Source organism: Carcharodon carcharias, chromosome 19 (genome assembly GCF_017639515.1).
Source record: "Carcharodon carcharias isolate sCarCar2 chromosome 19, sCarCar2.pri, whole genome shotgun sequence".
In the NCBI taxonomy this organism is placed as follows: Eukaryota; Metazoa; Chordata; class Chondrichthyes; order Lamniformes; family Lamnidae; genus Carcharodon; species Carcharodon carcharias.
This window is the reverse complement of record NC_054485.1, coordinates 69,197,776-69,224,541: the sequence shown is the minus strand read 5'-3', so window position 1 is coordinate 69,224,541 and position 26,766 is coordinate 69,197,776. Positions and strand designations below refer to the sequence as shown.

General features: G+C 44.4%; 2 protein-coding genes across 2 annotated transcripts; one reads left to right on the top strand and one right to left on the bottom strand.

Moving 5' to 3' along the window:
• Positions 1 to 707: 707 nt before the first annotated feature.
• On the bottom strand, positions 708 to 1,934 carry LOC121291218 (putative nuclease HARBI1). The gene has a single exon (XM_041212302.1). It carries the CDS (start codon positions 1,932 to 1,934, stop codon positions 708 to 710), a length of 1,227 nt encoding a protein of 408 aa, XP_041068236.1.
• Positions 1,935 to 2,568: 634 nt separating this feature from the next.
• On the top strand, positions 2,569 to 25,094 carry LOC121291089 (zinc finger protein 345-like). The gene is made up of 3 exons (XM_041212131.1): positions 2,569 to 2,713; positions 19,341 to 20,377; positions 24,329 to 25,094. Exon 2 carries the CDS (start codon positions 19,379 to 19,381, stop codon positions 20,339 to 20,341), a length of 963 nt encoding a protein of 320 aa, XP_041068065.1. The 5' UTR covers positions 2,569 to 2,713; positions 19,341 to 19,378; the 3' UTR covers positions 20,342 to 20,377; positions 24,329 to 25,094.
• Positions 25,095 to 26,766: the final 1,672 nt, after the last annotated feature.

The window sequence follows — 26,766 nt, the reverse complement described above, 5'->3', positions numbered from 1 at the left end:
CTGGCAGGTCAGCCCAGGAGCTATCACTCCACGTCTGGGAGTATGGACAATCCTACTAGTCCAGTGGCCTGACACACAATACGCCTAGATGCAGGTTGCCATCAAGAGTCTCAGACCAGCTACTAGAGCTCTGTTACAAGCTCAAACACGATGCAGCCCAACACCCACAACACTTTGGCAAGGCTGGTGGGCTACATGGATCAGAGCTTCAGTTACAATGCTGCAGATCAGTGGAAGTGGCAATCCCCAGCTCCAGTAGTAGCTGGCATGTCACTGTATCATGATGAAAGCAGCATCTGCTCTCTCACCAGCAAATCCACCAAAGACCTCTGATGCACCAAACTGTCCCAGCCAAGAACCAAAATGTGCAGCCTGCAGCCAGGCTCCAAGCTCCTAGGGTTAGCCTTCCACTACCTCTGATGCAGAAGCTCCTGGACAAGCGGCTCATAGGAACAGTAGGATCATTTCAGATATCTTTAAGAAAAGCACTGCCTGCTGACAAACGGATGAGAAATAACGTTGAGGCTTTTATTGTGTAGGCATTAAATAAGTCACCCTTTTAAAGTTAGCAAATTTGTTTGCAGTTTTATTTCAGAGCAGGCACTGAGGCTGCAATGTCTGCACAGCACACGTCTGATCCTTGGCTCAGAGGTTGGAAGCTGAACGGACTGGAACAGAGGACAGTTCGTCAGGTGAGGACAAGTGGATCAACCAAAGCATTGGGTGATGAACTGATTCCGGACATCTCTGGCTATAAGCTGCTGACTTTCATCTCCCTCTTCCATTCCTTCCTCACTTTCATCCAAGTCTTCTTCATCAGATGAGGAGAGGACTTCAGGCACTTCTTCCTCCAAGTGCAACCCCCTTTGCACAGCGAGGTTGTGCAGAATGCAGCAGACAACCACAATGCGGGAGACCCTCTGCGGGCTGTACTGCAAGGGCCCCCCCGATCTGTCCAGGCAACGGAACCGTTGCTTGAGGAGCCCAATTGTGTGCTTGATGACCCTCCTGGTGGTCCCGTGGCTCTCATTATACCTCAGTTCAGCTGGTGTCCTAGGATTGGGGAGAGGTGTCATGAGCCACGTGTGGAGGGGGTAATCCTTGTCCCCTATCAGCCAACCTTTGAAGTTTTGGCACGAGTGGAACAGTGGGGGAATTGTTGACTGGTGCAGAATGAAGGCATCGTGACAGCTGCCTGGAAACCGGGCACAGACCTGCATGATTCTGTGTAGGTGATCAGTGACCAACTGCACATTGATGGAGTAATAGCCCTTTCTGTTGAAGGCTGCTGGCTGATTGTCGGGTGCCTTGATGGCGATGTGTGTGCAGTCTATGACCCCCTGCACACGAGGGAAGCCAGCCACCGCGGCAAAGCCCATCGCTCTGTCGTTCTGACTGCTGGCGTCCATTGGGAAACAGATGTAGTCATTGGCCCGGGCAAAGAGGGCATTGGTGACCTGTTTGATGCATTTGTGTACTGCAGACTGACTGATGTGGGAAATGTCACCGGTGGCACCCTGAAAGGAACCCGAGGCAAAGAAGTTAAGGGCTGTGGTGACTTTCACCGCCACCGGCAAAGCATGGCCACCGGGGCCGGCTGGCATTAAGTCTTGTTGTAGGAGGTTGCACAGGTCGCTGACCACCTGCTTGGAAAAGCGCAGCCTCCTCAGGCATTCCTCCTCGGACAGTTCCAGGAAAGTGACTCGAGGCCGGTAGACCCTGTTTGCTGGGTAAAGTCTCCTCCGTGTCGTCTCCTTCGTGTGCGATCTCCGGTGAGGCCCAACTGCCCGTCTTTGGGCAGCCAGTTTCCGCTGCAGCTGCGTCTGCTCATGCTCCTGCTGCAGGCGTTGCTGCTCCTCCCGGCGCCGTTGCTGCTCTTCCTCTTCCTCCTCCTCCTCATGAAGCCAAATTAAAGTTCCCAAAACTGCCCCCATCTGAAGGCCTGGGTCTGGGAAGAGAATCAGTGCAGCAAAAAGGGGCACAAACAATAGGAGCAGACACAGACCAGGCCTCTGAGCAGACTCAGACCAACCTCAACACAGTCCAATCAGCATCCTGCATGGGGTCAGGTGCCCCACCCTCGGTGACTTCTTGGACCAATCGCGACCCGTTTTACTGAGGGAAAAAGCGGGGCCGGCGTTCTGACGTGTTAAAATCGCACCAGCGCACGCCAGGACCGCCCAACACCAGCTCAAAATGATGGCGGCGGCAGGGTCGCCGGCTCCGATTTTAACTCTGGCCTCGGCCCGGACGAGGAGTGCCGAGGCACAGGGAATGAAGAGGGGGCGACAGCTCGGTGCCAGGTGTCCGGACCGTCGGTCGCCAGCCTCACGCAGGCCCTTCCCGGCTCTCGAAGCCGCCGCCGCTGCCACCGCCGGGCCGGGAAGGCGGGCTCAGGCGTAGCCCCGCCTCCTGGCCGCCGGTGACGTTAGACCCCGCCCACTCAACGGGAGCGGGTGCACGGAAGCCACGCCCCATGATGCTGCGTGACGTACACGCCACGCCCCTAATTCCAGTGGGCGCGGGCAGCTACGCCTAAACTCACCGTACACGACCCTGGCCCCGCCTTCGCACATTGTTTTAACGCTTGAGCCCGGCCCGTGACCGTCGCCCTGAAGACCCGCCCCTCTCACATGACCTCTGGCCGCCATCTTGCTGCAGTCCAGCGGCGGCCGAGAATTGGGTAGAGTCCCGCTGAGGTTCCGGCTGTGCGGTGAGTCCGTGTTTAGCCGTACCCCCAGCCGATATAGTTTTCACTGGCTCATAGCAGCTAGGACCGAGTCCTGTCGGGCGTTTTCCCCCCTCGGTACCCCCTCCCCACCTCATTCGGGATCAGAAAGCCGGGGGCGGGGGGAGTGGCGGTGAGCGCAGGCGCGGATTCACACTGAGGATAGGGTGGCACCATTGGAGCGGGGCAGTGTGGGTACAGCAGCCACCATCGCGCTTAGCCTTTAGAACTAGGAGGCTGAAACATAAAGGGGAGGAATTACCTGGAAAAACTCAGCAGGTCTGGCACCATCGGTGGAGAAGAAAAGAGTTGACGTTTCGAGTCTTCATGACCCTTCCACAGAACTGAGCGAATATAAGGAGAGGGGTGAAATATAAACTGGTTTAAGGTGGGGGGGGCGGGGAAGAAAAGTTGGGGGGGGCGGGGGGGAGTTGGTGTGGTTGTAGGGACAAGCAAGCAGTGATAGGAGCAGATAATCAAAAGATTTCACGAACAAAAGAACACTGGTGTTGAAGGTAGTGATATTATCTAAACGAATGTGCTAATTAAGAATGGATGGTAGGGCACTCAAGGTACAGCTCTAGTTGGGGTGGGGTGGAAAGACTAGCGGGGCATAAGAGATTTAAAAATAATGGAAGTAGGTGGGAAAAGAAAAATCTATATAAATTATTGGAAAAACAAAAGGAAGGGGGAAGAAACAGAAAGGGGGTGGGGATGGAGGAGGGAGTTCAAGATCTAAAGTTGTTGAATTCAATATTCAGTCCAGAAGGCTGTAAAGTGCCTAGTCGGAAGATGAGGTGCTGTTCCTCCAGTTTGCGTTGGGCTTCACTGGAACAATGCAGCAAGCCAAGGGCAGACATGTGGGCAAGAGAGCAGGGTGGAGTGTTAAAATGGCAAGCGACAGGGAGGCTGCGGTCTGTCCGCAAGAATGACCCAGACCTCTTGCCATTTTAACACTCCACCCTGCTCTCTTGCCCACATGTCTGTCCTTGGCTTGCTGCGTTGTTCCAGTGAAGCCCAGCACAAACTGGAGGAACAGCACCTCATCTTCCGACTAGGCACTTTACAGCCTTCTGGACTGAATATTGAATTCAACAACTTTAGATCTTGAACTCCCTCCTCCATCCCCACCCCCTTTCTGTTTCTTCCCCCTTCCTTTTGTTTTTCCAATAATTTATATAGATTTTTCTTTTCCCACCTATTTCCATTATTTTTAAATCTCTTATGCCCCGCTAGTCTTTCCACCCCACCCCAACTAGAGCTGTACCTTGAGTGCCCTACCATCCATTCTTAATTAGCACATTCGTTTAGATAATATCACTACCTTAAACACCAGTGTTCTTTTGTTCGTGAAATCTTTTGATTATCTGCTCCTATCACTGCTTGCTTGTCCCTACAACCACACCAACTCCCCCCCCCGCCCCCCCCAACTTTTCTTCCCCCCCCACCTTAAACCAGTTTATATTTCACCCCTCTCCTTATATTCGCTCAGTTCTGTGGAAGGGTCATGAGGACTCGAAACGTCAACTCTTTTCCTCTCCACCGATGCTGCCAGACCTGCTGAGTTTTTCCAGGTAATTCTGATCTTGTTTTGGATTTCCAGCATCCGCAGTTTTTTGTTTTTATATACATGAAATCCTGGTTCGACCATGTCTGGAGGTACTGTGTACAAGTCTGGGCACTGCAGTTTCGAAAGGCAATCTTGACCTTACCAGATTGTGCAGATTCACGAGAATGTTAGATTGAGGAAAGATTACAAAGATTCAATTTGTGTTCTCTGAAATATGTAAAGTTTTAAGCGGCCATTTGATAGGCGGCAGTACACAGCTTTTTGTTGGGCAAGGGAATCAAAGGTTATCGGGGGTAGGTGGGAATGTGGAAATCAAAACTCAAACAAATCAGCCATGCTTATTAAATGACAGACCAGGCTTGAGAGCATGAATGGCCTATTTCTGCCTCTTGTTTGTTTGTTTGTTCGTATTGCTTTAACATTGGGCAACAGGTTCACAATATAATTATGCAGTATAGGATCTATTCAACAGTACAATTCATGGGACCTATACTGGACAAAGTCAGCAATTCACAGGATCTGTGCTGCGCAGAGACCATAATTCACAGGGTGCTGCTTGCACTGCCTTCTGAGGCAGAGGGTTCCAAAGTCTCTCAATCCTCTGAGAAAAAATTCTCATCCCTGTCCTAAAAGGGTGACCCCTAATTTTAAAACAGTGCCCCCTAGTTCTGGACTTACTCACAAGAAGAAACATTTTTTCCACATCCATCTTGTCAAGATCATTCAGGATTTTATATATTTCAATCAGATCATCCCTCACTCTTCCAAACTCCAGTGGAAACAAGCCCAGTCTGTCTAATCTTTCCTCATAAGACAACATGCTTATTCCAGGTATCAATCTAGTAAACAATCTCTGAACCTTCTCCAATGGATGTACATCCCTCCTTAAATAAGGGGACCAAAACTGTACACAGTATGTGAGATGCGGTCTCACCAATGCCCTGTATAACTGAAGCATAACATCCTTACTTTTATGTTCAATCCCTCTTGTAATAAAAGATAGCATTTCATTAGCCTTCTTGATTACTTGCATACTAATGTTTTGTGACTCATGCACTAAAACACCTAAATCCCTTTGCATGTCAGAATTCTGCAGTTGTTCTCCATTTAAATAATCCTCTGCTTTTTTATTCTGCCTGCCAAAGTGAACAACTTCACATTTCCCCACATTATATTCATCTGCCAGATTTTTGCCCACTCACTCAACCTATCTATATCCATCTGCAAACTCCTTATGCTGCCTTCACAGCACACTTTCCTACCTATCTTAGATGAGGGGAGCAAAGGCATGGTAACGAAATTGGTAGATAACACAAAGTCATGGATATAAATTGTAAAAAGTTGAGGCCCCAGCACAGACCCCTGCAGGATTCCACTTGTCACATCCTGCTAATCAGAAAAAGACCCATTTGTGCATACTCTTTCTCTTTTGCCAGCCAGCCAATCTTCTATCCATGCTAATATATTACCCCCTGCACCATGAGCTTTTATTTTCTGCAATAATCTTTGACATGGCACCTTATCAAATACCTTCTGGAAATCCAAGTACAGTACTTCACCAGGCTCCCCTTTATCCATTGCACATGTTACTCCTTCAAAAAACTCCAATAAATTGGTTAAACCTGTATTCCCTTTCACAAAACAGTGCTGGCTCTTCCTGATTACCTTGCGTTTTCTGAAGTGTCCAGCTATAACCTCCTTGATGATCGATTCTAACAACTTCCCTTTGCTCACTACTGCTTCCCGAGGGATTGTAATTTCACCAAGTTCCTCCTCCCCACTCCTGATTTACAACTATTACTGGAATGTTTCATAGTGAAGACAAGTAAAATATTTGTTCATTTCATCAGCCATTTGCTTATTATTTACTGTTAATTCCCCATTCTCACTCTCTAGAGGAACAACTCTCACTCTGATTAATCTTTTCCTCTTTAAATACCTGTAGAAACTCTTGATACCTGTTTTTACATTTCTAGCTAGATTCTTCTCGTACTTTAATTTATTTCTCCTGATTAACCTTTTAGTCATTATCCGATGTCCTTTATATTCTGACCAAACGTGTGACCTGCCACTGATCTTTGTGCAGTTATATGCTTTTTCCTTAAGTTTGATGCTTTCCCTAACTTCTTTGGTTAACCACAGATAGTGGGTCCTCCCTTTAGAGTTTTTCTTTATTATAGGAAAATACTTATTCTGAATAGTCTGAAATGTCGCCTTAATTGTCTGCCACTATTTCTGTATTGATCTATCCCCTAGCTTAGTATCCCAGTTCACTTCAGCTAGCTTAGTTTTCATGCCCACGTAGTTGCCCTTATTTAAGTTTAAAATACCAGCCTTAGACCCATTCTTCTCCCTTTCAAACTGGTTGTGAAATTCAATCATATTGTGGTACTGCTACTTAGGGGTGCCTTTACTCTGAGGTGATTAAGTAATCCTGTCATATTACACAATACCAAGTCTAATGTAACCTCTCTGGTTGGTTCCAGAACATGCTGCTCTAAGGAACCATCTCAATAGCATTCTATGAACTCTTCATCCAGGCTACTATTGCCAGTCTGAGTTTTCCAGTTTATATGTAGATTAAAGCCACCCATGATTATTGCTGCCCTTTATCACAAGCACACAATATTTCTTCTTGTATATTGTGTCCTACATTGTGGTTACTGTTAGGGAACCTGTATAGCACTCCCACTAGTAACTTCTTTCCCCTACTATTCCTCATCTTCACTCAAACCAATTCTACATCCTGACTTCCTGAACCAAGGCCGTATCTAACAATTGCACCAATGCCATCCTTAATTAACAGTGCTACCCTTCCACTTTTACCTTGCTTCCTATTCTTCTTGATGGTCATATACCCTTCAATATTCAGCACCCAGTCCTTATCATCCTGCGGCTATGTCTCCATAACGGCTATTAGATCATATTTATTTACTTCAATGTGGGCTATCGATTCATTTACTTTGTTATGAATGCTACATGCATTCAGAGACAGAGCCTTTAGTTTTGTCTTTTTGTGTACGCACGCATGCACACATACACACACTATCCAAACCCCAGTACTAACCTGCTTTTACAATAAATCACAACATTCTGAAACTTATACTTTCGTAACACCCCCTCTTTACAAAAAAATGAATCGTCATAATTTAAAAAGACGGTTTCATTTTCTTAAGCCATCTTATACTATCTTCTATAGCTATCTATATATTCACACGATTACATTACCAGATGCATGCATTAACATAACATAAATATATATATACACACACAAATCATTGGCATGAACAGAAATCATTTCAGCCCACCGTCCAGGTTTAAATATCCAATTTTCCTTTGAGCTTTAAACTTTAAACAATGCATCTACAATTAAGTTTTCTTGTTCAGCCACATGTATAATCTGTAGATTGAATAGTTGCAGTAATAAACTCCATCTGAACAGCCTTGCACTTTGGTCTCGAAATCTGTCCAGAAATTTTAAAGCATTGTGGTCTGTATAAACAATTGTTTCTGATAAATCATTTGCAACGTAAACCTGAAAATGCTGCAACGCTAACACCAAACCCAGATTCTCCTTTTCGATCGTTGAATATTTTCTCTGTTGTACATTCAATTTCTGTGTAAAGTGCCCTATCGGTTTCTCAACTCCAGTTTCATTTTCTTGCAGCAGTATAGACTCAATGCCTACATCACACATGTCAATGGCCAATTTAAATTGCTTGGCATGATTGCTTTCAAAAACTGGTGTCGTAGTCAATACCATTTTTAATCTGTCAAATGCCTTCTGATAGTCCTGTGCCCACTGAAATTTATTGGTTTTTTTTAATAGTTCAGTCAATGGAGGAATCATACTGCTAAAATTTGATACGAATTTCTGGTAAAACCCACTCATACCTAGAAATCTCATAACTTGTTGTAGGCACTGGGGAAATCCATAATAGCTTTAACTTTCACATCTCTCGGAACCATCTTACCATGTCCAATGGTATGGCTTAGGTATGTAACTTGCGCTTTTACAAATTCACTTTTAGCCAAGTTCATCACCAAATTAGCTTCTTGTAATCGAGAAATTAATTCTTCCAAAATGCCCCTCCCATGTTTGACTGAAAACTATCAAGTTGTCAATATAAACAATAATTGCTCAGTCCTGCAATTTTTCTTTGTCAGTGTTTGAAATGTTACAGGTGCACTTTTCATGCCAAATGGCATCACTTTAAACTGATATAATCCATCTGGCATCACAAAAGCCAATATCTCCTTTGCCGTCTCCGATAATGATACTTGGCAATATCCTTTCAGCAAGTCGATGTTGGTGATCAGCTTTGATTGTCCCACTTTCTCAATCTTCCAAACGTGGTATGGGATATGAATCTGCTTTTGTCATTGTACTCACCTTTCGATGATACACACACAGTCTTTGTGTTCCATCCAGTTTCAGTACCTACACAATAGGTGAATTCAAGTTACTGCAACTAGACCTAGTGATGTCATTTTGAAGCACAAGTTCAATTTCTTATTGTACTTGTGACAACTTTGCTGGACTTAATCTATGAGGATGTTGCTTCATGGAAACTGAACCTCCCACATTTACATCATTTGTAGCTGAAGCTGTCATCTCCATCTTATTCCCACAAATAACTTTGTGTGACTGCAGTAGCTTCTCCAAATCACTTTAACACTTGTCTGGAAGGTAACTCAATATTACATTTAAATTTTGAAGTATCCCCTTATTATCCAATTTGATTAGAGGAAAATCAATTTCAGAATCCTTCATTTCTACCTCTTTCTCTTTATCTCCCATCACTAATGCCTCCTCTTGGTCCTCTTCCCTGTCAAGGTACTTAATAAGCATAGCTACTTGACACACCCTTTTTTTCTTCTATCTGGAGTATTTATTAAGTAATTGACTTCACTCAGTTCCTTTTCAATCCTGTAATATCCACTAAACCTTGCCTTTTATGAGTCACCCAGTACTGGTAACACAACTTACACTTTTTTATCCAACAACAAAAGTATGAGTTGTGGCTCTCCTATCTGTCTTCACTTACAACCCTTGCTATGATATCTTTAAATGTTCCTTAGCTAACTCACATGCTGTATTCAATCTTTCTCTGAAGTTGGATACATGACCCAGGAGGGTAGTTTCTAAATTTTGACCCAGCAATTTCTCATGAATCAACTTTAGTGGTCCCCTTACCTCATGACCATAGACAATTCAAAAGGACTAAATCCCGTCGATGCATTAGGAGCATTCCTAATAGCAAATAACAAGAATGAAATTCCCCCATTCCAATCCTGTGGATAGTCCTGACTGCACACCCTCATCATGGTCTTTAAGATTTGTTGCCATCTTTCTAAAGCGACTTGTGACTCAGGATGATAAGCTCTTGACTTAAACTGTTTTATCCCCAAATTGTTCATTACTTCCTTAAACAGCTGTGACATGAAATTTGACCCTGATATGATTGTATTTCTTTTGGTAAACCTTATCTCGTAATGAATGTAGTCAACTCCTCCACAATTCTCTTTGTTATAACATTCCTCAAAGGTATTGCTTCAGGAAACCTTTTAGTCACGTCCATTATTGTCAGTAAGTACTGATTTCCACTTTTAGTCTTAGGGAGGGGTCCTACACAATCAATCAGGACCCTAGTAAAAAGTTCCTCAAAAGCTTGAATTGGAATTAAAGGTTCTGGCTTAATCACTGCTTGTGGTTTGCCACCTGACATGTAACATATTCTACAGAATTTGACAACATCTGTTGTCCAGGCCAATGGAAATGTTCTTATATTTTCCCCTGGTCTTTCTAATTCCTAAATGTCCCCCTATTGGAATTTCATGAGCTATTCTCCATATCTCATTTCTATATCCAAATGGTATAACAATCTGATGTACTTCCATCCATTTTTCATCTACTGAAACCTGACGTGTTCATCACTTTCTCATTAACACATTGCCCATAAGGTAATAACATCCCGGAATACACTTTGCCTCTGTTTCTGAGTAAGCTGTCTGATATAACTAGTTAATTTATGGGTCTTTTTGCTTTAACCCTACTAACTGCCTTGAGCTAAACACCTCAGCTGCATTGTCCTCCATTCTCTCTTCCTGAACAATCTTATCAAAGGCAGTGTCAGTTAATTGAACTTCAACACCTTTTCTCTGTCTTCTAGACTCCTCCTCTTTCTGTCTCAACTTATGAGTCTGTGATCATGTTACACACAGTCTGGAAACAAACCAGAATGCTCTTTCTGTAACATCTCTGTTGAATACACCCCCATTGGCTGCTCAACTACTGTAGGCATCACCAACATCTGTGACACAGCAAGATCATTACCTCAAATAAACTGCACCCCTGCAATGGCTAATTTTTCCATTACTCCAGCAATCACCTCATCTGTTTTCCACTTACTTTTTAAATTTACCTTCCACAATGTAATAGGTTTAGCATCTCCATGAACCACACTTATTATCACCTGCAATACTCCCTCTGAGCAACAAATATCACTGTCCCATAACATTTGGGATTGACTACACCCTGTGTCTCTTAACATTTTAATATCTTTACCTGCTCCACCCCGTACACATGGAAAGACTTCCATGTCATATATAAAATCTTTAAATATTTCTGCAACCTGCCCCTCAGAATTCTTAGGCAAATTGTGAACACATTCCCACTTCTTTACCTGTATGCAAAACACTGTTTTTTTCCTGTGCATGAACCTCAGAACCCACAGTACATTCATTTCCAGAACTTTTCTGCATCCCAATAATGGCAACAGATTTTCCCTGTAATTTCCAACCCACTGAATTTGTGTGCCCAACCTTATTACAATGAAAACACCTTAATTTCTGACTGTCACTTCTACCCTCAGCCTCTTTCTTTTTAGCCTGAGAAAAAACTTCTGGGATTTTCCACCTACTTTCCTTTCACCTTCCCACTTTCTATCCTTCTCTGATTTTAAAGGGTGACAAAATAAAGGTTTAGATCTATGAACTAACTCATAATCATCAGCTATCTCTGCTGCTTGTCTTACCGTTTTAACCACCTGTTCTTCCCCATGAATTCTCACTACTGAAGGAATTGAATCTTTAAGTTCTTCCAGAAGAATTACTTCTCTAAGAGTGCATATGTTGTCTCTACCTTTAATGCCTGTATCCAGTGGTCAAAATTAGTTTGTTTTACGCTCTCAACTCAAAATAAGTTTGCCCAGGCTGTTTCCTTATATTCATAAATTTCTGCCTGCATGCCTCAGGAACCAACTCAAAATACCCTTTTTTATCACATCATAACCCACTGACACTTCTTCTTATAGTGACGCATAAATCTCATGAGCTCTACCAACTAACCTAGACTGTAAAAGCAATGTCCAGTTTTCCTGTGGCCACTTCTACATTGCTTTCTTCAAACTTAAACATCTGTCCACTGGGTTTTAGGTTGAAGGTCCTTTCATCATCAGAACCTTCCTCAACACCTGAATTTTCTTTTTTTAAAGTCCAGTCTTTTAAGTTAATACACTCTCTCTCTTCCTTTTCTAATCTCGCCATTTCAAATTCCCATTCCTGTCCTTTCTCTCTCTCCTGCCTATCTGTCAGTTCCCTTTGGAATGCCCTTTCACTTTCCTTTCCTTTTTCTGCTGCCTCTAGTTCAAGTTTTTTCATTCCCATTGCTTGTTCATATTCAAGCTTCTTCATTTGTAACTGACATCTCACTACCTCCAATTGTGACTCACTAGTGTCAGGCATCACTTCCAGTTCCAAATGTTGTGCTGTCGCTTCAGCTATGTCTGCTTTCTTTGCCCCTACAGGTAACGTCAACTGCAACCTATCCACCAACTCTGTAAACTTCCCCTTAGATACTTTTTGTAACCAATCAGATTTATATCATCTACTTCCAGAAAGATTTTTGCTGTGGATACAACTATTTTTACAGTCTCATCGCTTTAAAAATCCCTCACACCAATTCCTGAATTCACTGTGCTTCTGGTACTCATAACCTTAAGATTCAACAACTCCAAACCAGTCAAAGAATTTCAAATATCCCGGACGAGCCCCCAATTTGTTGTGACGTGGCAGGTGATATGTGCCAGGTGGACTGAAATCCATGAGAGAAACTTGGTTCCGTGGTCACAACGGATTTGCGATTTGTATTTATTTTAAGAAGACTGAACACTGAAATCAGAGTAATGAGTCCACTAAAACCTTTTAGAGTTTTAAAGTTTTAAATGAAAATATTTATTAACAAAAGAAGAGATGGCAAGATTCCAGTTACTTAATACTACAGTAAATACTAAAGTTCTTACCTAACCTGACTCCCAAATATGTCCCCTTATAAGGCAACAGCCAAACTCGATTTTAAAGTTAGAATGACAGGCCAGCACAGCTTTCACCTTTAAGGGCTGGATGCAGCAAAACTCATGCAGACAAGATGGGAGACTGTTTCGCAAGCTTCTGCTAGATGTCACAGGGCCCCTCCCTGTGACATCAATCTCCTTTATATACGTTTCCTCTCTTTTTAATCTGTAAATTCCTTTGTTCCGTATGTCTTTGGAAATGTACTTTTTCATAATATAAAATTTTTCATGGTGCTAATATTATCAGTAGCCTTTGGGAAAAATAAATGCACTGTTGCTCCTAGCTTATTAGATCTAAACATCGTAGAGGAGAATGCAAGAAGAGGACTCTGGGACAGGCAGTCAGCAGTACCTAGAGGAGAGTGTGAGAGGAGGACCCTGGGACAGGCAATCAGCAGCACCTAGAGGATCTAGCACCTAGTCTATACTCTAGTAGGATTAAGGGTAAAATAAAGCAAGGGTCCATATTCTATTTAGTTAAAATAAGTTTGGAGAGCTTAGTCCCATGATTTGCACATCCTGCGCTATGTGGGAAATCCTAGGCGCTCCGGATGACAATGTGTGCAGGAGGTGCCTCTGACTGGGGCAACTCGAGCTCCTGGTTTTGGAGCTTGAGCGACAGCTGGAGACACTATGGTGCATTCATAAGGCTGAGAGGTTTGTGGATAGCATGTTTCAGGACGTGGTCATCCCGCAGCTTTAGGATGTGCAAACAGAGAGGGAATGGGTGACTGCCAGACAGAAGAAGGGGACCTGGCAGGAAATGAGGGAATTCCCTGATTGCATCTTGCTTGCAAACCATTTTTCAGCTTTCGGAAAACAGTGAGACTGAAGGTTCCTCTGTGGAGGCCAACCAGAGCCAAGGCCATGGCACTGTGGGTGGTCCAGCTGCTCGGGGTGAGGGGAGGAAGAAGCGCGGAAGGGCAATAGTGGTAGGGGATTTGTTAGTGAGGGGAGTAGATAGGAGCTTCTGCATCCATAGACATGACCCCAGGATGGTAAGTTGCCCCCTGGGTGTCAGGGTCAAGGCTTTCACAGAACAGCTGTAGGGCATTCTGAAGGGGAAGGGTGAACAGCCAGAGGCCGTGGTCCATGTTGAGACCAATTATATAGGAAGAAAGAGAAATGAGGTCCGGCAAGCAGACTTTAGGGAGTTAGGTGGGAAATTGAAAGGCAGGACCTCAAAGGTAGTAATCTCCAGATTACTCCCGGTGCCATGCAGTAGTGAGTATAGGAACAGAAGAATGGAGCTTATGAATGCGTGGCTGGAGAGATGGTGCAGGAGGGAGAGCTTTAGATCCCTAGGACATTGGGACCTTTTCTGGGGGAGGTGGGACCTGTACACATTGGACAGGTTACATCTGAACAGGAATGGGACCAACATCCTCGCGGGGAGGTTTGCTAATGCTGTTGGGTAGATTTAAACTAAATTGGCAGGGGGATGGGATCCTGAAAAGTAGTTCAGAGGGGAGAGAATCTGAGATGGAGTTAGAAGTTAAAACACTAGTAAGTGAGTCCAGAAGGCAGAGGAAACATAGGCTAGATAAGAAAGAAATGGGTTTGGCAAGGCTAAATGGAATATATTTTAATGCAAGGAGCCTGAGGAATAAGACAGACGAGCTGAGGGCACAGATAGGCATGTGGGAGTATGATGTCATATCTATGGCCGAGACTTGGCTAAAAGAAGGGCAGGATTGGCAGCTCAACATTCCTGGTTATAGGATATTCAGATGAAATAGAGGGGGTATAGAAGAGCGGGGAGGGAGTCACAATATTGATCAAGGAATCAATTATGGCAATGAGGAGGGATGATATCTTGGAAGGATCATCAAATGAGGCCATATGGGTAGAAGTAAAAAGCACAAAAGGGGCAAACACACTGTTGGGTGTGTATCATAGGCTCCAAAGAGCCAGGGAGAGATAGAGGATCAAATATGTAATCAAATTTCAGAGAAGTGTAAGAATAATAAGGCAGTAATGGTGGGGGATTTTAACTACCCAAATATTAACTGGGATAGTTTTAGTGTGCAAAGTAGGGAGGGAGCAAGATTCTTAAGTTGCACCCAGAAGAACATTTTTAGTGAGCACGTAGAAAGCCCAAGGGAGGGGGCACTTCTGGACCTCATATTTTGAAATGAGCCCAGGCAGGTGGAAGGCGTATCAGTAGGGGAGCATTTTGGAGATAGTGGCCATAACTCAGTTCGATTTAGGATATATATGGAAAAAGATAAGTTTGAGCCGGGAATAAAAGTTCTGAATTGTGGAAAGGCTAATTTTACTTAGATGAGGTATGATTTAGCCCGGGAGCAGCTACTTGCAGATAAAACTGTGTCAGTGCAGTGGGAGGCATTCAAGGAGGAAATAGTGAGAGTACAGGGCAAATATGTTCCCGTAAAGACAAAATCCGGAGAACCCTGAAAGTCAAGTTAGGACTAAGAACAAAAGAGCTTATGGCAGATACCGAGGCCTCAATACAGCAGAGTACCTAGAGGAGTATAAAAAGTGCAGGGTGGAACTTAAAAAGGAAATTAGGAAAGCTAAGCAAATGCATGAGAAAGCATTGGTGTGTACAATGAAGGAAAACCCAAAGGAGTTTTTTAAATATATAAAGAGCAAGAGAATAACTAGGGAAAGAGTAAGGCCAATTAGGGACCATAGAAGGAATCTGTCTGTGGACCCAGAGAACGTGGGTACAGTCCTCAATGAATACTTTGTGGTGGTCTTCATAATGGAAAAGGATGATGCTGGTAAAGACATCAGGGCGGGGGACAGTGAAATATTAGAGGAATTAACATAGGAGGTACTAGTGGGCTTAGCGGCCTTAAAAGTGGGTAAATCCGCAGGTCCGGATGAAATATATCCCAGGCTGTTGAGGGAGGCAAGGGAAGAGATATCGGGCCCTGGCAGTAATTTTCAAATCCTCTCTGGTGAGGTGTCAGAGGACTGGAGGACTGTTAATGTTGTCCCATTATTAAAAAAGGGAGGAAAGGATAGACCAGGAAAGTACAGGCCGGTCAGTCTAACCTTGGTGTTGAGAAGTTACTAGAAAAAATTCTGAGGGACAGAATATATCGGCACTTGGAGAGACATGGATAAATCAGGGATAGTCAGCATGGATTTGTTAAGGGAAGGCCATGTTTGACAAATTTGATTGAATTTTTTGAAGAGGTAACTGAGTGTTGATGAGGGTAACGTATTTGATGTGGTCTACATGGACATTAGCAAGGCTTTTGATAAGGTCCCTCATGCCAGACTGGCCAAGGAAGTAAAAGCACATGGGATCCAAGCCAAAGTGGTACGTTGGATCCAAATTTGGCTGAGAGATAGGAAGCAGAGGGTGATGGTAGAGGGATGTTTCTGTGACTGGAAGTCTGTTTCCAGTGGGGTTCCACAGGGCTCGGTGCTGGGGTCCTTGCTGTTTATTGTGTACATAAATGATTTGGATTTAAACGTAGGGGGTATGATTAAGTTGTTCGCAGATGACACGAAAATTGGTAGGGTGGCAAATAGTGAGGAGGACAGCCGTAAACTGCAGGAGGATATCAATGAACTGGTCAGGTGGGCAAAGCAGTGGCAAATGGAATTCAACCCGGAAAAGCGTGAGTTACTGCGCTTGGGGAGGGCTAGTAAGGCAAGGGATTACACTATGAATGGTAGTACCATGGAAAGTACTGAAGATCAGAGGGACCTTGGTGTGCATATCCACAGATCCCTGAAGATAGCAGGACAGGTAGATAAGGTGGTTAAGAAGTGTTATGACACAGCAATTTGTAAAGGCTGAGTTATTTAAAATCCCAGAGGGAAACTTTACAACACATTAAACACATACACATGGCTACAAATTACTATCATAACTTCTAACAAATTCCCAAATTATTCTCCACTAAGGCAACAATAACCAATAGACTTAATCAGACACGCAAAGCATTTTCGCCTTACGAATTCAACATGAGGTTCCTTTCAATTTGGTTCCTTTGCAGACAGTTGTAGGCTTACAGGCTTTGATCTTACATGTCACTGCTTTGCTCACACAAAATCCTTTCAGGTTATACCCAGCCTTCCCCTTTGAATGTAAATTCTCACTGTACCACCAGGCCCTTTAAACCCCTTTCATAGTACCAATTTTATTAGTAATATAAACATTGCTTGGTGTCTCCTAGCTAGGTGCAAGATTTTACTCCCACTCTTGAATGCTCTATTCAACAAAATGCAAATGCACCCTCTACCTCTGTTTACATCTCAAAACTACTATACATCAAAGCACCCAGACTAGCTGGCTTAATGCAACTCCAATCCAACACACAGACACACCCACAGACTAAAGCTTTATTTAAAAAAATATATAATTTCCAATAACATTATATACATTAATATCTCTTCCTGACAAGAAGGCATATGGGATATTTGCCTTTATTAGCTGAGGCATAGAATACAAGAACTGTATAAAATGCTGGTTAGGCCACAACTGGAGTACTGTGTGCAGTTCTGGTCACCACATTATAGGAAGGATGTGATTGCACTGGAGAGGGTGCAGAGGAGATTTAACAGGATGCTGCCTGGGCTGGAGGATCTGAGCTATGAGGAACGATTGTATAGACTAGGGTTGTTTTCCTTGGAGCAGCGAAGGTTGAGAGGGGGACCTGCTAGAGGTGTATAAGATTAAGAGGGGCATAGGTTGGGTGGATAGGAAGGCACTTTTGAGTAGAGGGGTCAACAACCAGGGGTCATAGATTTAAGGTAAGAGGTGGAAGGCTAAGAGGGGTGTTGAGGAGAAAGTTTTTTCACCCAGAGGGTGGGAGTCTAGAACTCACTACCTGAAAGGGTGGTTGAGTCAGAAACTCTCAAAACACTTAAGAAGTATTTAGATATTCATTTGTGTTACCATAGCTTCTATGGCTATGGGCCAAGTGCTGGAAAATGGGATTAGTGTAGTCAGATCTTTGTTGACCAGCATGGATACGAAGGGCCGAATGGCCTCCTTCTGCTCTGTAAACATCTATGAGTCTATGAAACTTATTATCTGTTTCAAATTCAAACTGCCCTGATTTATCTAAAAATGCAAATTCTCCTTGCACCACATATTCTAAGACTTCAGCCATGTCAACGTATTTCATATCGCTCTGTACCTAACTTCTTTTGATAATTCCAAACCTCCAGTCCAGCTGTCTCCAATTCAGTTAAATCCCACACACAGGGAACCTATGCAAACTCCACTATTAGCCTACATGTACAATAAATCACAATAATATTATAAAAATTATTCTACTTTCGTAATAGACAGTAATTCACAGGATCTGTACAGAGTGGGGACAGTGATTCACAGGATCTGTACCGTGTAGGGACAGTGATTCACAGGATCTGTACTATGTAGGGACAGTGATTCACAGGATCTGTACAGGGTGGGGACAGTGATTCACAGGATCTGTACTGTGTAGTGACAGTGATTCACAGAATCTGTACAGGGTGGGGAGAGTGATTCACAGGATCTGTACCATGTAGGGACAGTGATTCACAGGGTCTGTACTGTGTAGTGACAGTGATTCACAGGATCTGTACAGAGTGGGGACAGTAATTCACAATTTCTGTGCCATACAGAGATAGTAATTGGCAGGATCTGTACTGTACAGAGACAGTAATTGGCAGGATCTGTACCGTACAGAGACAGTAATTGGCAGGATCTGTACCGTACAGAGACAGTAATTGGCAGGATCTGTACCGTACAGAGACAGTAATTGGCAGGATCTGTAGCGTACAGAGACAGTAATTGGCAGGATCTGTACCGTACAGAGACAGTAATTGGCAGGATCTGTACCGTACAGAGACAGTAATTGGCAGAATCTCTACGGTACAGAGACAGTAATTGGCAGGATCTGTACCGTACAGAGACAGTAATTGGCAGGATCTGTACCGTATAGAGACAGTAATTGGCAGGATCTGTACCGTACAGAGACAGTAATTGGCAGGATCTGTACGGTACAGAGACAGTAATTGGCAGGATCTGTACCGTACAGAGACAGTAATTGGCAGGATCTGTACCATACAGAGACAGTAATTGGCAGGATCTGTACCGTACAGAGACAGTAATCGGCAGGATCTGTACGGTACAGAGACAATAATCAGCAGGATCTGTACGGTACAGAGACAGTAATTGGCAGGATCTGTACCGTACAGAGACAGTAATTGGCAGGATCTGTACCGTACAGAGACAGTAATTGGCAGGATCTGTACCGTACAGAGACAGTAATCAGTGGGACCTGTACCATAGAGACAGTAATCTGCGGGATCTGCACTGTTAGGGACAGTGATCCGCAGGATCTGTACTGTTAAGGACAGTGATCCGCAGGATCTGTACTGTTAAGGACAGTGATCCGCAGGATCTGTACTGTTAAGAACAGTGATCTGCAGGATCTGTACTGTTAAGGACAGTGATCCGCACGATCTTTATAGTGTAGGGACGGTACATCACTGTATTCTGAGTGGTTTCTGTACTGTGCAAGTCTATTTCTACTTACAAAAGAGAAACAGATAGTATAATATGGAAATGTCTCTAACTATAAGTTTTGCAAGGTTAGCAGCATTGTGCCTCCTCTGATCTGTGCCGCTGTGTTCCCTGTTGGAACTTTTCTCCTTCGATTGGCATTGATTAACTACCAGTGAGTTGACTGCTTCTGTTGTTGTTCTTTGATAGACCTTCTGTGCTCATGCACTTTGGAACGAAGAATCAACATGGACGTTAAGAATGAAAGCAGAACGTTCAGGACTGACCGGGGTGAATCATCTAAACCAGGTGAACCCAGTCACCTGGCACCTGGGGATAGAGGGGTGGATGCCCTTCAGTGCAGAGTGTGTGGGAAGGGTTTCCGCTGGCCCAGCCTGCTTGACACACACCTACGTGTTCACACTGGGGACAAGCCGTTTGAATGCACTGTGTGTGAGATGCGATTTTACACATCCAGCGAGGTGACCAAACACCAGCGATTTCACACAGGAGAGAAGCCGTTTGAATGTACTGTGTGTACGAAGCGGTTTCATACATCTAGTAACTTGATCCAGCATCAGAAAATTCACACTGGAGAGAAACCCTTTGAATGCACTGTCTGCGCAAAGAAATTTTACCGATCCTGCGACCTGAGCAAACACCAGCGAATCCACACAGGAGAGAAACCTTTCCAATGTGCCGTGTGCGAGAAGAGATTTCATACCTCCAGTAACTTGATCCAGCATCAGCAAATTCACGCCGTGGAGAAACCATTCGAATGCGCTGTGTGCACAAAACGATTTTATACGTCCAGCCTCTTGACACAGCATCAGAAAATTCACACGGGAGAGAAACCATTTGAGTGTGTGGTGTGCCGGAAGCGATTTTACCGATCCGGTTACTTAATTGAGCACCAACGGATTCACACCGGAGAGAAGCGGTTCGAGTGCACCGTCTGCAGGAAGAGATTTCACACATCGAGCAACTTGAACAAACATTTGAAAATTCACACTGGGGAGAAGCCTTTTGAATGTTCAGTGTGTGAAAAGAGGTTTTACACATCCAGTAACTTGACACAGCATCAGCAAATTCACACCGGGGAGAAAGCGTTTAAATGTGCCGTGTGTAAAAAGAGGTTTAAAAGTTTCAGATACTTGTTGCAGCATCAAGCAAAGCACGCCGGGGAGAAAATGCCGAACACGCTGGATTAAACTGCCGATTGCTGCTTGTGCATTTTTACCTGCCCAGTGAGTTGCTTTACTGTTTCAATGTTTCACTCTGGCCCCATCGCTTCAGCACCTTTCCCAGCCCTTATGAAGTAATTGTATATCACAGAGCCACTTCCCTGTCAGACAGGATTTACAGTCCCTGAGTATCCTGTCACATCACTTCTACTGGTTAACTCCAGAAGCCAAGTGAAATGCCAATAGTTTATCATGGGGGAGTGGGACATTGATTGCTGTTTCGGCGGGCAAGTGGCCAATTGACTAGCCGTTCTTCGATGTGGTAAAGCGCAGTGGAGTGTCAGAGTTTGCAGCTAAGGGCATGTGGGTGTGTGTCAGCTGTTGGCAGGAGAGAGTCCCAGACCACTCCATGGCTGTCTCGTGCATAGTGCTCTGTTTCAGACATCCACTCATTCATTTAGTTTTTCTTAAACCCTAACAGCTTCCACTTCAACCACCATCCTCACCCCCACCCCCAACACTCTGGCAAAGCATCATACCCTCAAAGGGGAGTTATAAAATTATCATTTATAGAATTAACTCTGTTATTGAGGACGTACCAACAATTCATTTGAGATTCAGAAGCAGAAAAAATAATGATTTATGCCTTCAGAAGGTCAGACTCAGGATCCCAAATCAATTTAGTTGGGGTGGGAGAGACCACGCTCGGTTTCTTCTGTCATATCACTCCATTGACCTTTATCATCATCATCTGAAGCAACAGCATTTCATACAGTGACTTCTTGCTTAAGTAACCAGCATGTTGACAGTTGAAACAATAGAGTTCCCTTTCTGCAACTTTTATAATCATTGACTGAGGTTGCCAGGGGAGCAACCACACAGGCTTTACTGATTTATCTCCATGTGGCTATTTGGTTACCAATAACAGTTCTTTCAATATTGCTCCAGGAAACATTTAAACTGTCGGAATTCTCTATCAATGTTCTGCCTTCATATATCTTACCTTTCACCCAATCCAGCACCTCGACATCAATTTGTCACTGATGTCTGCCTAACTTAGTTATCCCATATCTGCTGACGTGTGTGTTTGGCTGTCGCCTGCAAACACAAGCCTATCACTCTATCACTGATTGTTCTCCGCAACCCCCCCCCCCCGCCCCAACTCATCCCTGGCCCCGGGTCCTCTACATTCGCAAACCCCCAACTCCTCAGCACTCTTTGTCTTTCCTACTCTCCTCCCGCCCCAGGCTTGGCTTCCTCTTAAATTACCCTACAGCGGCTCTCAACATCTCCCTCCAGAATGTACACTCACTTGTAAATAAGGGCTTTGCCAGCCATGATGCCATTGTGGATAACCCCATTGGCATCATGGCCTTGACAGAGGCATAGTTATAGGGTGATGGCCTTCCCCTTCAAAGAAGCTTCCCCACTTGACTACACTTCTGCTCAAACCACCGTGGTGGTGGCTTAGCACATGCCTTTTAATCACTCCTTAGTCTGTCTCTCTCTCTCTTCTCCAAGGGTAACTTCCCCTCTGAGCCTCTCCCTTGTTCCATCCCTCACATCTCTCTCTTGAAATTCTTGCTCTGTACCCTCTACCTAATTATCGTGATAAGCCTCTCACTGAGATATCCTCTTTGTACTTTCAAATTTTCAACTGTCTAGCCTTTGACCTCCCACTCATCATTTGCAGCTAAATCACACCCTCCTGCACCATTGTTTATCTCCTTGTCACTGAAACCATTACTCCTTCAACCTCGTTTCCCTTCATAAAGATTGACATCTCCTCCTCCTTGTCTCTAAGGTAGCCAGATTTGAACATTTCAGGCAGACAACTGGTTTAGCTATCTGCCACCAAACCTGGCTGAACCATGTAAAGCATTATCGAGCCCTGTGCACCACTGCTATAACTGCTTGCTATTCAAAGGTTATTCAACACAGTAAAAATAACAACTGGCTTCTCTTCATTCCAATCACACCTCTTAAACTACCTACCCTTGTTTCTTCCACTCTCACCTCAGAGGAGTTCGTGGTCTTTTTTGTTGCAGCAACTGAGGAGAAGATCTGTTTGGCTGCCTCTGCTGCTTCCTTCTGGTCCCCTAGCTCACAGTGCAAATTTCCTTACCATTACCCTCGCCGTAACCTTTGCGTCTTCCTCGGGTTTCCATCCTATCTTTCCTCTCACTAATCAGACCCACCTCTTGCTCTCGACTTGATTCCTATGAAGCTGCTGACCACCAAACTTCATGGCTTCCACGTTTGTTGATATTATTCATGGCTTTTCTTCCTCAGGCGTTGTCCCTTTCTCCTGTAAATTTACTGTAATGATGCCTTTGCTCAAAAGCCTTGACCCCTCCATCCTGCACATTCCCATCCCATCCCCAAACCTCTCTAAAGCCCTTGAATGTGTTGTCGCTTCCCAAATCCATGCCCATCTTTCTGGGAGCTCCCTCCAATCAGGTTTCTGGCCTTCCCACAGTACCGAAACATCTCTCATCAGAGTCTCAGGTGGCATCCGATGCACCCGTGACAAAGGTAAACTATTCCTTCTCGTCCTTCTCTACCTGTCTCTCACAGGTGGCCACATAATTCTGCTCCAATGGCTCCCCACTGTCATCCAAAAGGATGGGATTGCATTCTCCAGGTTCCACTCTTACCTATCCAGTCGTAGCCAGAGTATGGCCTGCAGTGGCTTCTCTTCCTGCTTCTGCACCATTACCTCTGGCGTCCTCCATGGACACATTTACATGCTGCCCCTCGGCAACCTATCCAGAAGCACAGCATTAGTTTTCACAAGTGCACTGACAGCCAGGCTGTACCTCTATTCCAGTCCTCTTTACTCCACTCTTCCCTAAATTGTCTGACTGCTTGACCAACATCCAGGACTGGTGCAGAAATTTCCTGCAGGTGTATCTTGCAGAAACTGAAGCCATTGTTTTCAGTCCCTGTTCCAAACTCCATTCCCTAGCTACTGACTCCATTCCTCTACATGGCAACTGTCTGACAGCTGACCCAGTCTGTTCACAACCTTACCATCACATTTGACCCCATGATGAGCTTTCTACCACACATTCACACCATCACGAAGACCACCAATTTCCACCTCTGACATCACCTGGCTGTATCCCAACCTTAGCTCCTTCATCCCTCCTTCATGTCTTTTTTACCTCTAGACTTGAATGTTCCAAGTTCTCCTGGCCACAAGACAGCCTGTATCCTATCTTGCACCTCATCCTGTTCATCCATCACCCCTGTACTCAGTGACCTATATTGGCTCCCGCCCTGATTCCAAGAACCTTTTCCCTATCGCTGTAACTTCCTCCAGTCCTTCAGCACTCTGGGATCTCTAATTCTGGCCTGATTTTAATCACTCCACCATCAGTGGCTATGCTTTCAGTTGCCATGGCCCCTAGCTCCGGAACGACCTCACTAAACCTCTCCATGTCACCATCTCTCATTCTTCCTTTTAACATAGGAATATAGGACTTAGGAGCAGGAGTAGGCCATTCAGCCCTTTGAGCCTGCTCTGCCATTCAATAAGATGATGGCTGATCTGATTGTGGACTCAGCTCCACTTTCCTGTCTGAAATCCCGCCACTGCCCCCACCCAACCCCCATCCCCACAATACTTGATTCCCTTTTCTATCAAAAATCTATCTGACTTAACCTTGAATAAATTAAATGACCCAGCCCTCACTGCTTTCTGGGAAAGGGAATTCCACAGACTAACGACCCCCTGAGAGAAAAAAAACTCTCCTAACCTGCACCTTAAAAGGGCAACCTCTCATTCTTAAACTGTGTGCTCTAATTCTAGTCTTCCCTACAAAAGGAATCAAATACACCCTCCTTCAAACCTACCTCTGATTAAGCTTTGGTCATCTGATTTTGTATCTCCTTATATGGCTTGGTGTCATATTTTGTTAGATAATGCTCCTGTGAAGCACCTCGGGATATTTTATTGTGTTAAAGGCACAATATGAATGTAAGTTGTCATAGCTGTGTCAATGATTGCAGGAGCAGACTGGAATTTGCAAATGTGCCCACGAATGTTTCCACTGTGCTGTACAAACCAGGTCACATCCTTCATCCCAACAAGAGGAGCCTGTGAAACTCCTAAAAATCATTCAAGAGACAGTCTCCCTCTTCTCTCCAGGAGACCATACTGTATACAGAACCTGCTTCCATCAGTCGATCTCATGCCTCTCTTAAGATCATCTCTCCAGACTTCCATTATAACTCAGCCCTTTGATTTGAGGGATCATCCCATACTTTCTCGACTGCTTCTGTCTCAAGCATCAGATTCAGACACAGTTCTCAAGTTATGGAGCACTCTGCAGTTTAATCACAATCTGTATCCTGCTGCATTGGGTATTGCTGCTCAGCAACATGTTGGATTTACTAACTGCTGCTCTGGAGAGGTTAGACATCCAGTCCACTGGGACTCGATGACCCTGAGTCAGGAAGGATGAAGATTTCAGTTGGAGGTGATGACTCATTGTGCAAGTCAGTTTTCAGTGTTTTGGATTTGTCAAAACCAACTGAGTTTTACAGCACGAAGACTCTGTGAAGATCCTTCAGTTGTACCGTGTTATGTCTCTAGATCAGTGTATCCTAGAACTATAGTCAGCATTGATTACTTCATACTCTTCAAATGTTATATTGAGTAGAAAAAGGACTAACTTTATTTATAATGTAATAAGTGTTATTAGGTATTCTGTAGTTGTATTAATAGAGATGTCCATCTACATGATATTGTATTAAATGTATTTATCTCTCTTCATTACCAGAGAATATCTATCCTAATTTTAATATAACCATACCGAAGCATCTTGAGTTTCCCTGCATCCATTTGTGCACCACCACTGACCTGAGTCCTTTACCCCTGTATCCTTTGTACCACCTTTTCTTTTTATCCCTCCCAGGCCTCTCACTCCTGTCATCATGAATCTTCTCATTTCTCCTCACTGTTCTGCCACTGTCAAATCCCTACCCCAACTCTTCAACACTCCTTAATCTTCCTACTCTGCCGCCTTTGTCCGAGGCTCGACCCCCTCTTAGATTTGGAAGTATGCTCCACAGGGTCCATCGAGGTCACTGCCTTCTTATGAGCAGCATCCCTAACTGCCCCATCCAGCTGTCTCACTGACTTTCCGAGCCAGCGTGCCCACTGGGGGGAGTGTTGGTGGGAGGAGGGGGCAGTGCTAATCTTTACTGCCTCCTTCCCTTTCCATTCACCACTCTCAGCTCTGACCCTCTGGACCTTGCTATTGGATCAGCTATCATCGTACCTTTACACATCTTGCTCTAGATCAAGATCCGTGCCATCCATGAGTTTATTGTTGCTGTTGGCTTGGATAGGAACTTGGTTGACTGATGATGACACCCTCCCCATAAACGAAGCCTTCCTGCCAGGCCCTACCTTCCACCACTTGTTGCACCCAAATATCTGTAGTGTCTCAATCAGACACGCACTCACTAACTCGGGCAGGAAGATCCCCAGGGCCCCCATTATAAGAAGAACACAGTACAAAAGGAGAGACAGGGAGGCACTGCAGCAATGGCAACACCATGCGTGTCTGTTGTGTCTGCCTGTGTAGAGCAGTCGCTGGGAGGCATACGATCATAAATATGAGCACGCATCAGCCATTCGACATGTCGAGCCTGCTCTGCCATTCAATTTAATCATGGCTGATCTGATTATGGCCTTCTCTCCACTTCTATGCACCCCATGCCTGTCTCCCCACCCCAACCCATCCTTGACTCCCTTATCAATCACAAATATGTCTGACAGTCTTGAATATGTTGAATGACCCAGCCTCCATTACTCGCTGGGGAAGAGAATCCCAAAGACTAACAACCCTCTGAGAGAAGAAATTCCCCCATATCTCCATCTTATATGGGAGAACCCTTATTTTTCAAACTGTGCCTCATAGTTCTAGATTCTCCGACGAGAGGAAACATCCTCTCAGCATTGACCCAGTCAAGCGCCCCCTCAGAATCTTATTGTTACAATATTGTTACACCTGTCATTCTTCTGAGTTCCAATGGGCATAGACCTAACCTCCTGAACCTTTCCTTATAAGACAAGCCCGTCATCCCAAGAATTGGCCTAGCGAACCTTCCCTGAACTGCTTCCAATGCAAGTATATTGCTCCTTAAGGAGGCTAAAACTGTGTACGATAGTCCAGGTGTGGTCTAATCAATGTTCTCTACAGTTTTAGCAAGACTTCCCTACTTTAATACTCTATTCCTCTTGCAGTAAAGGCCAATATTCCATGTGCCTTCCTAATTATTTGCTATACCTGCTTGCTTGCCATGACTCATGTACAAGGACACACAAATCCCCCTGTGTTTCAGCATTCTGCTCTGTCTCTCCATTTAAATAATATTCTGCTTTTTTTATCCTTCCTGCCAAACCAATGGGGCTTGAGAAAAGTTAAGGGGCCCAATTT

Bases quoted from the DNA above. Each gene is read 5' to 3' on its own strand.
- LOC121291089 (XM_041212131.1), top strand. From the start codon at position 19,379: ATGGACGTTAAGAATGAAAGCAGAACGTTCAGGACTGACCGGGGTGAA.
- LOC121291218 (XM_041212302.1), bottom strand. From the start codon at position 1,934: ATGGGGGCAGTTTTGGGAACTTTAATTTGGCTTCATGAGGAGGAGGAG.